Source organism: Lactuca sativa, chromosome 8 (genome assembly GCF_002870075.4).
Source record: "Lactuca sativa cultivar Salinas chromosome 8, Lsat_Salinas_v11, whole genome shotgun sequence".
Taxonomy (NCBI): domain Eukaryota; kingdom Viridiplantae; phylum Streptophyta; class Magnoliopsida; order Asterales; family Asteraceae; genus Lactuca; species Lactuca sativa.
Window position 1 is genome coordinate 123,163,000 of NC_056630.2, and position 19,404 is coordinate 123,182,403.

A 19,404-nucleotide genomic window follows, 5' to 3' on the forward strand; every position below is an offset into this window, starting at 1 on the left:
CACTAAAGCGAGCCTTATGTAGTGCGCCCATCCTAACCTTGCCAGAAGGAACAGAGGACTTCGTGGTCTATTGCGATGCATCAAACCAAGGACATGGGTGTGTCCTGATGCAACGAGGGAAGGTCATCGCCTACGCCTCAAGGTAACTAAAGACGCACGAAGTAAACTACACGACGCACGATCTTGAGCTAGGAGCAGTCGTCTTCGCTCTAAAGATATGGAGGCACTATCTCTACGGCACGAAATGTACAATCTTCACCGATCATAAAAGCCTCCAGCATATCCTCAACCAGAAAGAACTTAACATGAGACAGAAACGATGGGTAGAATTACTAAGTGATTACGAATGCGAAATTCGATATCATCCCGGGAAGGCTAATGTAGTGGCTGATGCGCTCAGTCGGAAGGAATACTCGGGCCGCAGAGTGAAGTCTTTAACTATGACAATCCATTCACACCTGTCCATGCAAATCAAGGAAGCCCAAATAGAAGCCCTAAAATCTGAAAATGTGACAGGGGAAGCTTTAAGGGGAATGGATAAGAAGCTTGAAATCAAGAATGATGGAGTTCGTTACTTCATGGATCGGATCTAGACACCAAAGTTTGGCGGATTCAGAGAAGTCGTCATGAACGAAGCCCATAAGACACGATACTCCATACATCCCGGCTCCGATAAGATGTATCTCGACCTCAAGAAACTGTACTGGTGGCCGAACATGAAAGCCGAAATTGCTACCTACGTGAGCAAATGTCTGACATGCGTCAAAGTCAAGGTAGAATACCAAAAGCCCTCAGGATTGTTGCAACAACCAGAAATACCCGAATGGAAGTGGGAACGGATAACCATGGATTTCATAACCAAATTACCCAAGACGGCAAGCGGACTCGACACCATCTGGGTGATCGTCAACAGGTTAACTAAATCAGCGCACTTCCTACCGATCAAAGAAACGGATAAATTGGAGAAACTAACTAGAACATACCTTAGAGAGATTGTATGAATGCATGGTGTGCCCATACCCATTATCTCAGACCGAGATAGTAGATTCGCCTCAAGGTTCTGGCAGTCACTACAAAAATCTCTAGGAACAAGACTAGACATGAGTACTGCTTATCACCCACAAACTGACGGCCAGAGTGAGAGAACCATACAAACCCTAGAGGATATGTTGAGATCTTGCGTAATCGATTTTAGCAAAGCATGGGACACCCATCTACCCTTGGTCGAGTTCTCGTACAACAATAGCTACCACACTAGTATCAAGGCTGCCCCATTCGAAGCCCTCTACGGCCGTAAATGCAGATCACCTCTGTGCTGGGCTGAAGTGGGGGACACACAACTAGCAAAAGGACAAGCAACATACAACACGCTCACTGGGCCAGAAATCATAAGGGAAACTACGGAAAAGATTATTTAGATTCAGGAGCGACTGAAAGCATCAAGGGACAGACAAAAGAGTTACGCGGATAAAAGACGGAAGCCCTTGGAATTCCAGGTTGGAGACCGTGTCCTGCTAAAAGTCTCACCCTGGAAAGGATTAATACGTTTCGTAAAGCGTGGGAAACTGAACCCAAGATACATTGGACCCTTCGAGATCGTTGCCAGAATCGGTCCGGTGGCTTACAAACTTCGATTACCTCAGGAACTCCACAACGTGCACCCTACCTTTCACGTATCAAACCTAAAGCAGTGCTTGTCCGATGAGACCCTTGTCATCCCTCTAGACGAAATTGCAATAAATGAGAATCTCCAATTCGTAGAAGAACCAGTAGAGATCATGGATTGGGAAATTAAAAGGACTAAACAAAGCCGCATACCTATTGTAAAGGTCCGCTGGAACGCCAAGCGAGGACCCGAATACACCTGGGACCGCGAGGATCAGATGAAACAAAAGTACCCACAACTTTTTCCAAACCTGTAAACTCTATCTCAGATTAAATTTCGGGATGAAATTCCCTCTAACGGGGGGATGATGTGACAACCCTATATTTTCCAAAAGCAAATGTAACCCTCAAAAGTCAAATACAATGAAAACTATTTGGAATCAACGAAATTAACCTAAAAAATAAAGGGTTCAAATATCTAAATTAGGATGCATCAAATGTTAGATATCATGCCAAGGTTTCCAAAAACATAAAGAACATTCGAAACCGAGTTATATTAAAGAGACTATAACCACTCAAATATTTACGACACACCCGGTAAAACACTATTTAATGTAAAAAGTGAGATTTCAATAAAACGCATTTTAGCCTTAAGTATCTAAACAAAAGTTGTAGAGTTCGTTAAACTGTAAACGTACATAAGAAGATCGCCCAAATTGGACCTCGTATGAAGAAGTTACGAATTTTCTAAGTTTCGTAACAGTAGTAGAGGGCTAAAAACTCGAATCGAAGATCGAGCGATATTTAGCTAACGCAACCTAAATGAAAGTTGAAGGTCTCCACAATAGGAGTAAAATGATAAAAAGACAAATGAAAACTGACGTCGGATAAAGAAACTATGAATTTTAACGGACTTTAGCAGTCCCGGCCTATTAAAAACATAGCATTAAAAATAAAGTCAAAACTAGCCGACGGAGTCTAAATGAAAGTTGTAGAGCATAATCTCACCTATGCGTGGATATAAAGAACGCGAAAAAAGGAGCCCGTACGCGAAAGTTACGGAATTTAGAAGATGGAAGCCAGGATTACGCCCAGCGTAATGTAGGAGTACGCCCAGCATACTCAGGTGCAGGGTCGAGTCCCATCGGCTGCAGCTCTACACCTAGCTAGACTCAAGTCGTAAGCCATAACGCAAAGTTACGCCCAACGTAACCGAAGTACGCCCAGCGTACTCCGGTGGTACGCCCAGCGTACTCGTCCTTCCAGCCCTATAAATAGAAGGCATAAGCTCCGGATTTTTGGCACGCATTCTCAAACCCACACTCACTCTCACACATTTACAAGCACCAGAAGCCATCCCGACACCCTCGATTTCCGTACCCGAGCCCCCGACGAAGGTTCTACGCTACCGAGATCCCCGAGAAGCTCGAAGACGCAGCTTTCCGCGGTTGAAGTTCTGCTCGACTCTAGTCCCACTCTCTTCAAACCAAACAGGTGAGTTCATACCCCAACTTTTCAAGTCTTTTCATGTTTTAGGGGGGGGGGGAATAAAAGTACCATACAAGTAAACGTATCGTTTATAAACATAGATGCAACATCTATCTTATTATTTATCGATACCAACATCTTACTTTAATTATAAAGTTTAGTATATCATCAAGTTACTTTCACCAATTGGAACATACTTCTGAAAAACTGTAATGGGTATAGTTAACAAGTTATCCATACATTCTTACGTATACATCTTGAAAAACGAAATACTTTCAACACAAATGAAATAAAGTCTTTCTTATCGTAAATCTATTTATACTAAGTGATGTGAGATATTCAAACTTCAATGTACTCTTATGTATGCATTTCAAGTCCTGTATTATAAACCATAATCTCTTGGAGGGAGAGCATGATACTTGTGTATAGATCTATACGGGATTGACAAACCCGCACCTAAACTGTTAGCTACAGTTAGACCGGCAGGTCTGGGGTGACAATTGTCATAACACTACAACACCTGAAGAATGTTGTTACAGGCAGTCTGTGTCAATAGTATGGTTATAAAACTCACACGAAAGTATAAAAACAAGATGGATTTACGAGACTCATATATGCATTCAGTAATTACATTATTTTGAGCACAAAGTTTATCTTTATCATTCAAGTACGAAAAATACTAACGCACTCCAACTTTGGGAACTTTTCAAACTATATACAGAAAATATTGGATTTTCCGAAAACCACGTTCATCGATTTTCTACCAAAAAGACATACTTTTCAATACAAAACACTTATGAACTCACCAACTTTATTGTTGACACTTTTTCGAAACCACTTGTATTTCTCAGGGAATCAGTAATACAGGTAACTACCAGCTTTTGAAGAAGGAACGCTAAAGGAGATTATTATTAAACATTTTACATCATCATATTGTAATATTCTTTTGGAAACATGTATAACGCAACAAAGTACGTTTTTATTATATATATGATGGTTGTGTTACTTTCTTTACAATATTCAATTGTTATGATACTACGTGAAGTCATCCACCCCCGAGTGTTTCCGCCATTCTGGTTTGGGGGTGTGACATATTTGCACAAGGGAACCTCGAAATACTGAAGCTTGTTGTGCGGCCTCTAGTGCTTGGTCTTGACCATCCGACCAGTCAAGCACCTTTTAACATACCATGCTATCTCCCTTTTCATACATGACCACCAGTAACTAAGTCTCAAATCCTGATACATCTTTGTGGCTCCGGGATGTATTTAAAATCTAGACTTATGTGCCTCTTCCACCACAGTCTGCCTGACTCCACCAAAATCTGGAACCCAAACCCGAATGTATCGAGTCAATCTTACCCCTAATTCTCTCTTGCTTCCAGTTTTCCTTCTTGATTCCCTCAACTTGAGCCTCCCTAATCAAATCCAGAAGCGGCAAAATGATAGAAATCCTCATACATAGGCCCCCAATAGTAGTACTAGCCGACTTGCGACTTAAAGCATCATCGACCACATTTGCTTTCCTGGGATGTTACAAGTCAATAGTTACAATTTCTAACTTATTGTTAACAAATACATTCCTACCACCAGTTACTTCTACTAAGATAGGGGTACTTAGCCAAGTGGTGATAATCTAAGTTTTCTACCGAATTCATGTGATATAAAGGAGTGATCCACTCCAGAATCATATAATATCTTTGCAGGAATTTGATTAACTAAGAATGTACCTGAATCAACATCAGTCTCTTCCTTTACTTCATTGAGGGTTATCCGGTAACTTCGACCCTTGGGTTTTTGTGGCATGATCCTTGGGATTGGTTTGTTAACTTTTGGGCACTCCACCTTCATGTGCCCCTCCATACCATAATTAAAACAAACTTTTCCTTTCAATGGTCAATTTGTAGAAATATGCCATGGCTTCTTGCACTTAAAGTAGATGATGCAGTCGCCAAAGTGCTTTTTCTTACATTGAGCGCACCAGTTCTCTTCCTGACTTCTTTCAGATTTGTTGTTCGACTTGGAGAACTTCTTCCTTTTCTTGTTATTTTTGTTGTTGTTGTTTCCCAAGAATCCATCATCTTTCCTCTTCTCAATGACTTCAACCTTGTTGACTATCTTTTTCTTCATCATTCCTTCAATAGATTTTGCAGCCCAGACGACTATATCAAAGGTAGGTGCCTACTTCACTGGCACAATGTACTCCCAAGGTAGCTCCTTGGCATACCTGTCAATCATGGCTAGTTCTTCTGGAACAAGTCACATAGAAAAATGCATTTTGTCTGTAAAAGCATTGGTGTATTCATCAACCGTCATGCCTCCCTTCTTTAAGTTTAGGAGTTGATTCTCCAACTTTAACATGTTCTCAGCTAAACAAAACTTCCTCTTAAAGTGGGTCAAAAATCCTTTCCACGTCAGATGCAGTGGCTTGTTAGTACTCAATATCATTCTTAACGTGTTCCACCAACGAAATGTTGTGCCTTTGAACTGCCTCACATCATACGTGGTCTGCAACTTCCGCGTGCATCCACACGTTACGAAAGCCAACTCCATTTCAGAAATCCAATCCATGACTCCTATTGGATCCTCTGTCCCTTTAAATGATGATGGCTTACAAGTCGTAAAATCCTTATAAATGCAGTAGCCTCTGGGTTCATCATTCCTACAGACCTCTGGTTGCTCTGGTCCTTGATAACTTTCCGAGTCATAATTATTTCCTTCCTGAACCATTTCTACATGAGAATGAATCGGTTCATTGTTGACTTGCTCAACGACTACTGGTTATTTAATCACAGGCGTTCCACCTCTAAAATTAGGTAGCTCTTGAGCTAGGAGATCCCTAAACTCACATCGTTGCTAATCGAGCATATCATGCATCATTGCTCGGGCATCATTATTGTGAACTGAGCAACTCCTGTCCCGGTGTTGTGAGGTGCCAGACCTCCTTCATTATTGACGAATCTACTACTCCTCGTGATTGTCATGACATTCTATAGTCGTATAGGCGAGTAGTTTTAATAAGGCGATATATTACTTACTATACACATACATATATAACATATAATTAGTAGTTAAGGCATATTACTATAATATGCTAGTGCTAATGTTTAAAGCAACTAAGTTATCTATCCTAAAGCATTCTATCGCACAGCTCACCGATGATACTAAGCTTCAAAGTTTAAGTCCAAAATTTACCTAAATTCCTAGTTCGCTTAAACTAACGCTCTAATACCAACTGTGACATCCTCAATTTTCAAGAACAAATTAAAACTTTTTATTTACGCTTTAATAATTAAGATGCTGAAATTCCCATTTATATAAAAATATTGAGATAGCAAAAGTTATTTTATTATATTAAATCTCGAGGATGTCATCATTCATATCGAAACATACATTATAGTGTAAATATATAAAAGGTCCTGAAATACTATAACAAACTCATCTCTTATTTCACTCGGCATCCTAACTAAGCTTCAACAACCTTACATCCATTACTTGTGATTCACATAAAATGAGTGGGTCGGCGTTTGGGAAACCTGGTGAGATGTATAGGGTTTTCAAGCCCATAATAATTTATTGATAATAAATCATAATATCATTCCTGTAAAAGAATAATCGACAGATAATATAGGTATATAAAATATGTCATAAATATCCTTAAGACATGCTACCCATCCTAACTTATTCTCATGAATCCTAAGTTAATGATTATCTCAAGGAATCACCCTACCTGATAAACCGTTTGAGTATCTGGTTAACTACACATGTAGGGGAGTCCCTGGCTAGTGTAAGTCATCTAAAGGAAACCAATGTTCAGAGTTATTGATAAATATCTTATCTACGTCTGTGGGTTATAAGTCCACACTAGCAACGTAATCACTAGACCGTCTAGAATAGTCAAGTGTTGTCATCTACTCTGGTCGATGACCCAGACATACCTACCAGTTGTTTGATCTAGACCCACCATTTCTGGTCATCCAAGAAAGAGGAGGAATATGACGCTCAACTCTGATCTCACACTCTACCAAAGAATGAGACGTAAATAATATCCTAGCTTATTAGGTGATAGATACCTTATACAAGTCATATTATAACTAATCCAAACTTATACTAAAGGCAAATAATTTCCAATACAAGTCCTAGTACAAAGTACTATTAGAGGTATACAAGTAGCACAAAGTATAATTAAAACAATTAGCATTTAAATGATACTTATATAAAATTATGCTCTTGAAAGTAACTATGCGTTCACTTGTAAAAAGCAGGTGACTAGAGGTTAGGGTAATGCTTCGACTTAACACTTATCAAAGACCTAAACATATAAAGTACTAAGTCTTAGTCTAGTTTCATAATTCTGGCGACTATATATAATAGTCTAAATTGCTCAACAATCCCAATGTCTACATCAATATCTATCAAAAAAGGAATAACCAGGTAGGATCATATCAGATGTAGGTCCGTTTGGTATATAAAGTATATTTTTTGGAAATTCCACTTTAAACACCTCACTAAATCCAGCCTAGACATCACTCCCGTTAATAGATCTATCAACATTATGACTTGGAATCACTGAGAAATCTTAATTACATGTTCATATTAACGACTTATGATGATAACCATAATTTGCATTGAAGCATAGTAAGTGTAGGGATACTTATAGAGTTTTCCTGACTAAAAGTATTGAATATGTATAGGCAGAACTTCTACTCGGTGGCTACTACAAGTCAGGTACTCAAGGGGTCGCAGGGCTTCACTGACTACCAAAAAACTAAGGAAAATTGGCTACAAGAGATAGAACTGAGAGAGAGGGGTTGTAGGGCAAGATATGAGCAACATATACGAAACGAGGCAATTTGTAAGACTTTTTGAAATGCACGTTGCGCATAGATCAGGTGCATGCCATGCATCTGGTCATAAGCAGGAATGGTGTTCTATAGCCCTAAACGCCGTTGAGGCATTGTCACGTAGACCGTAGCCACTAGTCTTAAGTGTTTAATATACAAATTTTATTATATCTTAGGATATCTTTTATCAGTTTTCTTTTTCTTAAACATCTTGTATAGAATTGATTGAAAACCTATAAGCTCGCTAAACATTGAAAAAACTTATACCAAGAGCTTGAAGCTCCATGAAAAAGCTCCTCCCCTAGTATTTTTTTTCTTAAATTTAATGTGTTTTCGTGGGATGAAAAAATTCCCAAAAATTCATTATGGATGCTCTTATTAATAATACACGATGGATTATTATTATTTTATTTATTTATTTTTGTGTGTTGTCTGGAGCTTTCCAACAAATACACGCAGTGGCGGACCTATGTAGGGCATTTGGGGTCCCGGGCCACTGCTCAATTTCCGGCACGCAGTGTAATTTTTTTTTTTTTTCTATTAGGTGCACCCGCTTGAAGTACGAGGGACATCCCCTACTAAAACAGTCTGCGTCCGCCACTGAATACACAACCATGACTTACTCTTTAATTAACCTATTTGTAACTATTACTTGATAATAGTGATATATTATAAAATAACAATGATGTATTACTATAATTCGTATTATTTAGCTATACTCTTTAATTGATCACTTAGTAAAATGTCAAAAATTTTGTGTTGCACATTTTGATCGATAGATTATATTGATCGAGTCAGCTATATAATTATATAATATATCTCTTGAGTCTCGAGTAGTAATCTACCAAGACCTTTACTTCAAACGAAAATAGACTTTTTTTTTTTTTTTTGGGGGGGGGGGGGGGGGGGGGGGGGGGTGGGGGGGTGGGAAGCCTTACAGAGAAAGTTCAATAAACATTACACAATGGAAAAGGACCTAGTACGACTGTACGAACTCTTTCTTAGGCCCAATAGAGAATCGGCAAAAACTTGTGTTTATTTTTTAAACCAAATTTAAGAATACCATGCCACAATAAGTAATAAATTTCAATCATCGAAATATATGCCATCAAAATATAATTGATACCAATAGTTTTGAGTTAATATAGTTTAATCTAAATGTGATTGTTCCGAAGTTATAAATGAGGAGAGTAAAAACTTAATACATTTTTAACATATCTTATTATTTATAGTATTTTATAATCGTTTTCAAGTTGTTAAATTCGCTTAAGTAGCTGCATACCACCGTTTTGTAAAACAAACAAAAAAAAACGACTTCCACATTATGCACCAATACCGTGGTTCCACGTGTACAATACGAAAAATTGCCGCCTTTCGTTGAAGCTCTAGCGATGCAAGTGGAGTTCAGTACTTGATTCTTCTATGAATTCCTTCTGCTATAACTCATAATCACTATGCATCAAAATTTTCTGTGATCATAAATTCATAATGCAACTCAGGCTTCGACTTCAATCACCACCTTCCATTGGTAATGCGGATGATTAGTGATTACATTTTCAAGTAATCAAATGCTTCATTCATAGGTACCATTCTCTCTCTCTTTTAGTTACATTCATCTCTCTACTGATGTCAAATTTCAGTTTCTTGTTTGGAATTTTCGAAATTTCATAACAGTTTCTTAATTGGCCTACTCTGTTTATTACTCGCACTCGATAGTCTGATCATATATATGATCGATTCGCATTTCATTTACATTACGAATCTTTACTCCCTCTTCCTCCCTGTTCTTGCTTTAATTTCTACTCTTGGCGCTCATTTAGGGTTTTTGAATTTGTATCAAGATTTTGAATCTCTCTTAATTCAAGCTTCTTAGTCGTGTTTTGAAATGTTCGTGAATATTTTACATAGTTTTATTTGTAATCTTTGATTTCTGTTAACAAATTCTGCAAATACTTGAATCTTTTTCTTATTGTGTTCATTATGTTCAGTCTTCTTCAACCCTTTCGTGAGAATTCAGTAGTTTACTTTCTTGACTTTGTTTTACGAATCGAATCTGATTTATGTTTCCATCTGAATCGATATTCCACTTTACCTTTTAGTTTCTGAGGATCTTAATTTTTTTCTCTTTTTACTGTTTATTAGGATCATTGTTCCATTCTGTTGTTCAATTTCGATCCTGACATAAAGAGACATTCTTTCTTTAGTCATATTCTTCCTTGTACATTATGTGATACTTCTTTTTCCTGGATTCAATTTTTTTCCGGAACTTTTCTGGTTTTGAAATCAAACACACATAGGAGTAAGACTAGTTTTGAGATTTTGTGCTTAAAATCCAATGGCTCGGGTATCGAAGACTAATCCTTTTCACGCAAGAAGACTCGCAGAGGCGAGAGCAAACAATGAAGGTCAAGAACAGAGAGAAGAGTCACAGACACAGTCAAGATCAAATAATGAAGGTCTAGAACAGACACAGACAGAGTCAAACGATAAAGCTGATGAAAAAAGTAGCGAAAGTAGTGGCGAGGAATGGCAAGGAGAAGTGAAGAAGCGTAAGCGTAAGTCGCCCATGGAAAAAGCTGGAAAAAGAGGAAGAGCAACGGCAAAAAGAGGAAGAGGAAGAGCAACGGCAAGAAAGACAACATTTGCTGTTAGGATGGCATTATATGAACAAGAAGAAATGGCAAAAAAGAGTGACCCAAAAGGCAAAGGAAAAGAAAAGATGCAAGAAACCGATGAATATGAAGAACATGAAGCATGCAAAGGAAATTCGAATGGAAAATACATGGACGATAAGAGAGATAAAGATGATGATGTCATGCCAGGCTTAATGAACATTTGAATTTGACTTTCTTGTTGGGTTTTTGGATTACTTACTCATTGAGAGGATTCAATAAAGACTAGCTAGCTAGAATTAAAGCCATTTTCATATCGTTTTTCCATATAAAAGAATCAGATTACAATCGTCAAATTGTAGTGTTATCTACGACTAACTCCAAATCTCCATCTTCTTTACTTTTTGCATGCTCTTCCAATGGCTTATAAGTATAAAACCATGCACATGCGAAATAATAAAAAAGGTTTAAAACTTGAATCCCACTAACTAGCATGTAGTAGTATTCCAATCTACCTCTATTCAAATTCCGATCAGGGAGCCAATTTCTCCCGTTTTTATTAGTGTACTTATGAACCATGGTCACCATTAACGTCCCTGCATACTGTCCAACTGCAATTGCACTCCAGTAAAGAGCCAACGCCGTGCTTTTCATACTTTCCGGCGACTGATCATAAAGAAACTCGAGTTTACCAACGTGGAACATCGCTTCTGCTACACCATGAAGTGAATACTGAGGAACCAACCAAAACACACTTATGGGTATCATTACAGTTGGTTTGTCGAGCAAGTTATGATTTCTTGCTACTTGTTTTCTTTTAATCTCCACAAATGATCCCACAAATGTTGCCAGAATGTTTACGACAAAACCTACACCGATTCTTTGTAAACATGTGATTCCTGAAGGGTTTTTTGTGAAGCGATATGCAAAGGGGACGAATACACGATCGTATAATGCTAGAGTAACAAGGGTGCCGATGACACCGAAGACTGCCATGCTCGCCGGAGGGATTTCAAATGAGGGGGAGAGATGGCGATCCATGGTGCGAGCTTGCGTGAGGGTGAAGCTAGCTTGGTGTGAATAAGCCATTACATAAATTATTCCTGTTGATATGATTGGCAACAATCGAATCATGGACTTTAGTTCTTCAACTCTGTGGACAGTAGCGATTCGCCAGAGCTTTGGTGAGTTTGAAATGAGATCGGTGTCTTCATCGGTAACTATGGCAGCTTTATCAAACCACCTTCAAAAACATAGAATAAAGATTCAATATTAATAGAATAATAGTGTGCATGTATGTTTTGACATATCTTACTTCAGTTGATTTGTGTGAACAAGTCGTCCATCCTTAGAAATACTTGCATCAAGCTCTTTATTCTGATAAAGAAGATTATCATCCAAAGGCACCACGCTTTTCCATTTCTTTGTTGCAGCAACGATCACTTGAGCAAGTCTAACAAACGGGCTTCCTTGTGGTTTTATGTTCTGATAAAGCGGAGAACCTACTAAAAATGCTACGAATGCAATACCCATTGCTATCGTTGGAATCCCAAGTCCCCAACCCCAACTCACCCTATCTTGGATATAAACAACCACCGTAAGAGCAGATAGACTTGCGAGCGACAAGAAAAAGTAGTACCAGTTGAAGAAATTCCAGCTGGTTGTTTTTGCTTGTGTTTTCAATTTAGATATGTCAAGTTGATCAGCCGCAAACGCAACGACACACGGCCGAGTTCCTCCTAACCCGACTGAGGTAAGGAGGAGGGAGATATACAGCACCGATAGTTGAGATGATGACGCTTCTTTGCAGTTGACTTGGGTCGGACATTGCGGTGGCCGGAATTGAGGCAAGATTGATGATATAGTAATGATGATCATTCCCTGCAGAGATGATATGAAGTCGATCGTTAGGTTTCATTATTAATGCATGTGTATATATGAGTAGGTGGTGTGGACTGTGGAGTGGAAATCGATAAGAATTGAACCAGCTCGTAGATGAGCAAGGCGATGATGATGGTGAAGTAACGACCGGCGAAAGAATCGGCGACGAGTGCACCAATGATGGGCATAAAACTAGCGACGCCGTTGAAGTTGGTGAGAGTGTTGGAAGCCTTGACCAATGGCATGTTGAGTTGTTGGGTCAAGTATGTGATCAAATTGGCATGGAATCCGGTAGCGGCGAATCTGTCACATATCTCATTTGCTGCCAAATCATCAAAAGCTAGCTTCATTGGTAGCTTGTTACACATGACAAGGATATATCTATGCATGGTGTCCATTGTGAAATTCAACAATTTTTCGTTGGTAAATTAACATTTTGCCCCTTTTTGTCTAGTGTTAAATGATAAATATGCTCAGTATATGTTTTAATTCTACATTCAAAATGATAAAAACTATTTAGTTATAAAATACTAGTATAAAGGATGCATATTTGATATAAACAATGTCATATACTTTTAAAAATACGAGTACTAATTATTACTGGATGTTTCTTTGGGACTTAATATGCATAATATGTTAAGCATTTGATCTAGTCATTTATATATTGCGTTAATCTGGACCGAACGATTTAATGATTAAGTCAAAAAAAACCTTGTTTCATGTATACAAACACCAACTCATCTCACGTCAAAACTAATAAATATTTTAAAAATTGATTAATATATTATATTATTATTCCATGCCGGGTATTACAGAGATGAGCGTAGTCAGGTATCCATCTTTTTTATTTGTAACCGGAATCGAAACAGCGATTCCTAAAATGTTGGAACTGGAATTGCAATCGGCAGGTAGCGGTTCCAATAGCTAGCCGGTATATGGTTTATTAAATTTATTGAATTTTTAAAACTTATAAAAATATATCTATCGTAAACTTACAATAAATTTATCAATAACATCAATATGAAATTCACTTCGTCTTAAAAATGAGGATTAGAAAATATCACTATCATAAATAATATCATGAGTAAATATATGCATAGTTCTTAGAACCTATAAATAAATTCTACCGATTTAAATGTTCAAAAGAAATTGCTTAAAATTCTAAAATTTTATTTAAGATATTGTACAAACTATGTAATTGTGATATATATATATATATATATATATATATATATATATATATATATATATATATATATATATATATATATATATATATATATATATATATATATATATATATCGGTTCCGGCTGGTACCTAGCAGTTCCGTAAAAATGAGAACCGAAACTGGAACCGCTTAAGGCGATTTCAATTCCGGAACCGACAATTCTAAGACAGTTATGGTTCCGTAAGCGGATACTATGTTCCGCTGCTCATCCCTAGGCCTTGCGGATCATGCGGTCACATGAGGCCTCTAATTATAAAAGGGCATTCGATTAAGAAATTTATTTAATACTATACCACTAAAAAAATTTAAAAGAAAATAATAATAATATGTAAGTTAAAGTATAGTTACATGTTACAAATCTCATTTATATTATTAACAATGTAATTTTTTTAAATATGTTATGAATATTAATTAAGATTTGACACCGATATGTAAACATTTACAATATAAAACTAAACCCCAAAAGCCTAAGTCAAATTTTGAAAGTGTATTTGGCTATACGTTCAAATTAAATTATATGAAAAATATAATGCTTTTAGTTTTGAAGGATATAATAAGAATGAAATTATTAGTTCACTTTGATATATTATAAAGAGAAGTGTCAAAACATAAACGAAGAATAGATTTAGTGAAGCAAAATGCATTTAAAAATAAAACTATAAATTTTGATAATGTTTTATCTTTGAAAAAAACATAAAAAAGGTATTATCACTTTTTATTTTTATTTTTATTTTTATTTTTATTTTATGGAATCTTGATTTTTAAAAATTGGTGCACTTTTTTTGTCTTGAGCGTTAAAATTTTTTTTTAATAATATTTTACAAGAAATGTGTCCGACCTTAATTTATTTGGTGAAATATATGTAAAAAAGTCATTTATGTTATCTTTGATGCGTCGCAACTATCTTATTTTTCGAGTTTTTTTTTTATGTCGTCATGTTTGATAAGTCAAAAAGTGGATTATAAGCTAACTTTTTAAAAAGTTATTTAGATGACCTTTTAGGAGAGTTTTATTTTATTTTATTTTTTAATTTTCAATATACACCCTAATTAATTATATAAACACATTTATTTAAAATATCATTTTATGTCATTTTATATATTTGAGGTAATTTTACTAAACATTGTTTTTTTTTTTATCAATTAAATGTTTAGCTATCAATTAATTTTCTATTTAACAACTAACTTTTTAATTAATATGTCAATCATAGTTATAGTCTCAAAAAATAAATATATTCATGCATACAACCTTTTATTGAGATGATAAATTCATGCATATTAACTTTTCTTCAATAAGTCATTATTCATTGCGAATTAACGGGAACAAGAAAACGGTCACTAAATAAAGTTACTTATTTACTTATTTATTATTTATTAGGAATTAATCACCCACTATTTAACTATGTCGAATTAACAAATTCTATGGTCAATGTCGTAGATATGAATTTGCTATGTAATAAATAATAAAAATGTCTTAAAAACTAACATTGAATTATAAAATGATGAAATGATAAAATACTTAAATAACAAATATTTTGTACGAACTTTTAAACATTTGATATAAGTAATAATTGCTTTTTATATAAATATGTATGTACCGAATGTAATTAATTATAAATTTATAAATAGGGATATACTTAAATAAAATTAATTGAGAAGTGAATAACCCATTGAATATAATGGAAAGAAGAATATATACCCTAATAAATAAGAATTATTTTGCCACATGTCATTTTATTCTTTATTTAGACACATGACATTTTCTAATATTTTTAAACTAGTTGTGAGCCCCGTGTATTACACGGGTTTATTAAAAATAAAAATTTAATATCAATATTTAAACATTAAATATTTTATAGAATAATACTTTTACATATCATAATGTAATCTTTTCAAACATTTATAAAAAAAATCAAATCTTATTTAGAGCATTTATGAGACTTTATTATTAAATTAATAGAATGATTCTCTTTCTTTATTTGAAATTTTATTTTAAAAAATGGAAATTCTCAAAAAATGACAAGTGAAAAATAATAATTCTAAAACTCTCACAAAATTACATGTGACAAAACTCTTGAAAATTTGACAAGTGGCAAAAAAATCTTCATTTATTAAGTAGGATTTTATATTTTCCACTTGTTATTTTATTGTATTTTTCATTTTATTAAATTAAAATTCCACATTTAATATGGAAGGTAATATATATGTAAGGTATTTATTAGAAATGGTTTATATATTTAATGTATCTAATACATTAAAGTCTTTTTAATTTTAATAATTCAAAAGATTCATCATTTTTCTTATAAATTCAAACTTTTCAAATTGTTAAAATTTTATATTTAATTTTTTTAAATGAACCCATGTAATACATGGGTCTCACACCTAGTATTTGTATATATATGATTCATATTTTGATTTATCTTTTTAAGTTGTTATTTATACATTAAGAAAAAAAAATACACTAAGTATATAACTTATTGGATTAATTAAGTCATATCATCCAATCCATGGTGCATCGATTGCTATTTAAATCTAGCAATCAAACAATTATTTCTCTTCCGCTGTGCGTCTCTACCCTGTTGGACCTAATCATCAATCAATTCCTTCATATCTAAACTTGTGTTGTCGCATTAGTTTCAAGGTTGTGTTGTGAGTATGGATACCAGATTTAATATATTACCAAACATATGTATACTCGATCGCTAGAAGCTTTAATAGATCATGAAATATGAGTCGGGTTTGAGTATACATACCAAGGATAAAGGGAAGGGTTTTGATCCCACCAAGCTTCTTTCGCTTTGCAACATCCATACTTTCTTCATCTTTCATGTGCTCATTTTCTGGTTCCATCTTGTTGATGTTTTTGGAGTAAACTGAAGCTTTCACAAGTGGCTGATTCAAACAATAATATGCACAATGGCTACAATATTATTATGCTTGGTGGGGTCTTCATACGACAAAAAACATATTAATGGCCAATTATAGGGAGCCAAGACATCTTAAACTTTTAATTTAGCGTTGAAAACTAAAAGAAGAATAAATGCTGCGCACAGGTTTATGTTGTCTTTTAGTTTTTGGTATTGTGTGGGTTTGGTTTTGTGGTACTCACAATATGCACAGTTCATTTGATCTCTATGTTGGGGTGAAATTGGGATTTTTATGTAGAAATTGGCTAATGTAGTTGTAAAATTTCGGTTTTGTTATCTAGTTTACGTTATAGAATTGCTTATTTTGTAGTTAGAAATTCTGAACTAGATCTTGTGATTTCATGTGATCATTAATCACCTCGACCGTTTCTCCGGATTCGTAAGTAGGTTGAGTTCTACGCTGAAAATTCCCTTGGTAGAGATCAAGAATCCATTGGATAAACCAATGTATTATCGTAGGCAGCCGATCATGTTTTTAATAAGCATGCGTTTAGTTTTATAATATTTTACTCTTATATTCTATCTAAAAAGCTCGTTTATCTTTCCTTTTTAGTAGTCTAGGGGCTTAAAGTCCAATTTTACGTGTTAAAAAATCATTATAATCCATCTGAAGGGATCCGATAACATTAACATGTGCGGTTCGGTTGGCAGTATGATCTACATAATATATCCCAGTGGCATTGAAATTACATCTACTTGTCTATGCATACTTGAGAAATTAGATTGAAGATTGATCTCAGATCACCACCACCACTATAAATGGTAATTCACCATATATCGTCCCCCCTCCACTAAAACTACCATTACCACTTCTTTATTTCCTCCCCCGTCTCTCTACTAATAACTATGGATTATTTTATTAAATACTAGGTATGAAAACCATGTATTACATGAGTATATTTAAAAAAAATTAAATATAAAATTTTACCAATTTGAAAATTTTGAATTTATAAGAAAAATGAGAATTTTTTTGAATTATTAAAATTAATGAGGCTTTAATGTGTTGAATACATTACATATATAAACATTTTCTAATAAATACCTTACATATATGTATTACCTTATATATTAAATGTGGAATTTTCATTTAATAAAACGAAAAATACAATAAAATAACAAGTGGAAAATAGAAAATTTAAAAATTCTAGAAAATGTCATGTGTCTAAATGAATGAGAAGAGGATATGTGACAAAAAACCTTCATTTATTATAGTAGAAATTAAATATAAAATTTTAACACTTTGAAAATTTTGAATTTAAAAGAAAAATGAGAAAAATTTTGAATTATTAAAAATAATGAGGTTTTAATGTATTGAATACATTATATATATATATATATATATATATATATATATATATATATATATATATATATATATAAACATTTTCTAATAAATACCTTATATATATATATATATATATATATATATATATATATATATATATATATATATATATATATATATATATTACCTTATATATTAAATGTGGAATTTTAATTTAATAAAATAAAAAATACAATAAAATGACAAGTGGAAAATAGAAAATTTAAAAATTCTAGAAAATGCCATGTGTCTAAATGAATGACAAGAGGATATGTGACAAAAAAAACTTCATTTATTATAGTAGATTACAAAACATAAATCACAAAATTTTCTATTACACAGTTAAAATCCCTTCGCCTTTATGAATTCAAACAAAAACAAACATTGTTTTTTGTTGGCTTCAAAAGTGTTCATCTTGGGTATGAAGATCAAGATAAAGGTACCCCATCTGAAATCAAACTCATATCAAACCCCACAGTTATCACTCTTAGATATTGAAGCACAATGGCACCAGATTTTCAAGATGAAAAAATCTGGTGAAGATGATGAATGTTGATTGGGGAAGAAGAAGATAAACAAAAAAGCGAACTCCAAAAATAAACTCGATTCAATGGTTTTGATGTTGAAAAGCAGGAAAAGTTAACAAAAGAAAATCCAAACCCAAATCTTTGAAGTTGAAAAAATTGGATAGAAGATGAAGATGATAAAAATTTAATCACTCAAATATTACTTGAGACGAAAACCATCATAGCTTCGAAACTAGTGAATGTCATTGTTTACGGAACCCCACATCTAGTCGCCTTGGATTCTGTCAACGACAACACCTTTGTCGTCGTCGTTCTGCTTCATCTCTACTTCTCTCACTCAACGATGAAACCTCTCCCCTCCCTTTCGGCATGGTAATAAGTAGCGTGTAGCTGGTAGCATTTTGTTAAACGTTACTTGAGAAATCTTTTAGATTTAGAGTGTTTTGTTGAAGCTAAACACTAAAAGTTTGTAATGCCAAACAAGACTTTTTGTTCAAAACATAGCATTTTATCAGACGCTAAAAGCTAAAAACTTCTAAACGCTCCATGTCAAACACGTCATAATGATAGGATGAATGGGAAAGACGAGCGGCTTCAACAGAAAAACTATTATACATTAAAGGGTTTTTCTAATAAAAATATATATAAAATAATTTTAAAGACATATTATACTATATATTAAAAATGTCCGACCTTAGCTACAGTAGATTTGCAAAGAATTTGACATAAATGGTCCTCTATTTATGTTTGTTTGTTTGATTTTGTCAATGTTGTGGCTGATCTTTACAGTGGGGCATTTTATGTCATTTTCTATAATATTGGTGGACACGTGTTCTTCTGCATTTCTTCACCGCTTTCGGATCAAATCAGATTTCAGTTACTGGTAGTGTTCTTCTCAGTTCTCCCCTTTCTTCTCATCGAAATACTCATAAACACATCCTTTTGTACCAGACCACCAGACGACCTCC

The 19,404-nt window shown here is 34.5% G+C and overlaps 1 protein-coding gene across 2 annotated transcripts; it reads right to left on the reverse strand.

The window, feature by feature from the left end:
- Positions 1 to 10,842: 10,842 nt before the first annotated feature.
- Positions 10,843 to 16,571, reverse strand: LOC111919331 (protein NRT1/ PTR FAMILY 3.1). Of its 2 annotated transcripts, XM_023914923.2 has the most exons (4): positions 16,412 to 16,571; positions 12,534 to 12,751; positions 11,864 to 12,429; positions 10,843 to 11,791 (listed from the first exon to the last, which is right to left on the reverse strand). In XM_023914923.2, the coding sequence occupies exons 1-4, from the start codon at positions 16,506 to 16,508 to the stop codon at positions 10,900 to 10,902; spliced, it is 1,773 nt and encodes a 590-aa protein (XP_023770691.1). In that variant the 5' UTR covers positions 16,509 to 16,571; the 3' UTR covers positions 10,843 to 10,899. The 2 variants fall into 2 exon arrangements, with proteins under 2 accessions (XP_023770691.1, XP_042753728.1); XM_042897794.2 differs by lacking the exon at positions 16,412 to 16,571 and having other exon boundaries at positions 12,578 to 12,710.
- Positions 16,572 to 19,404: the final 2,833 nt, after the last annotated feature.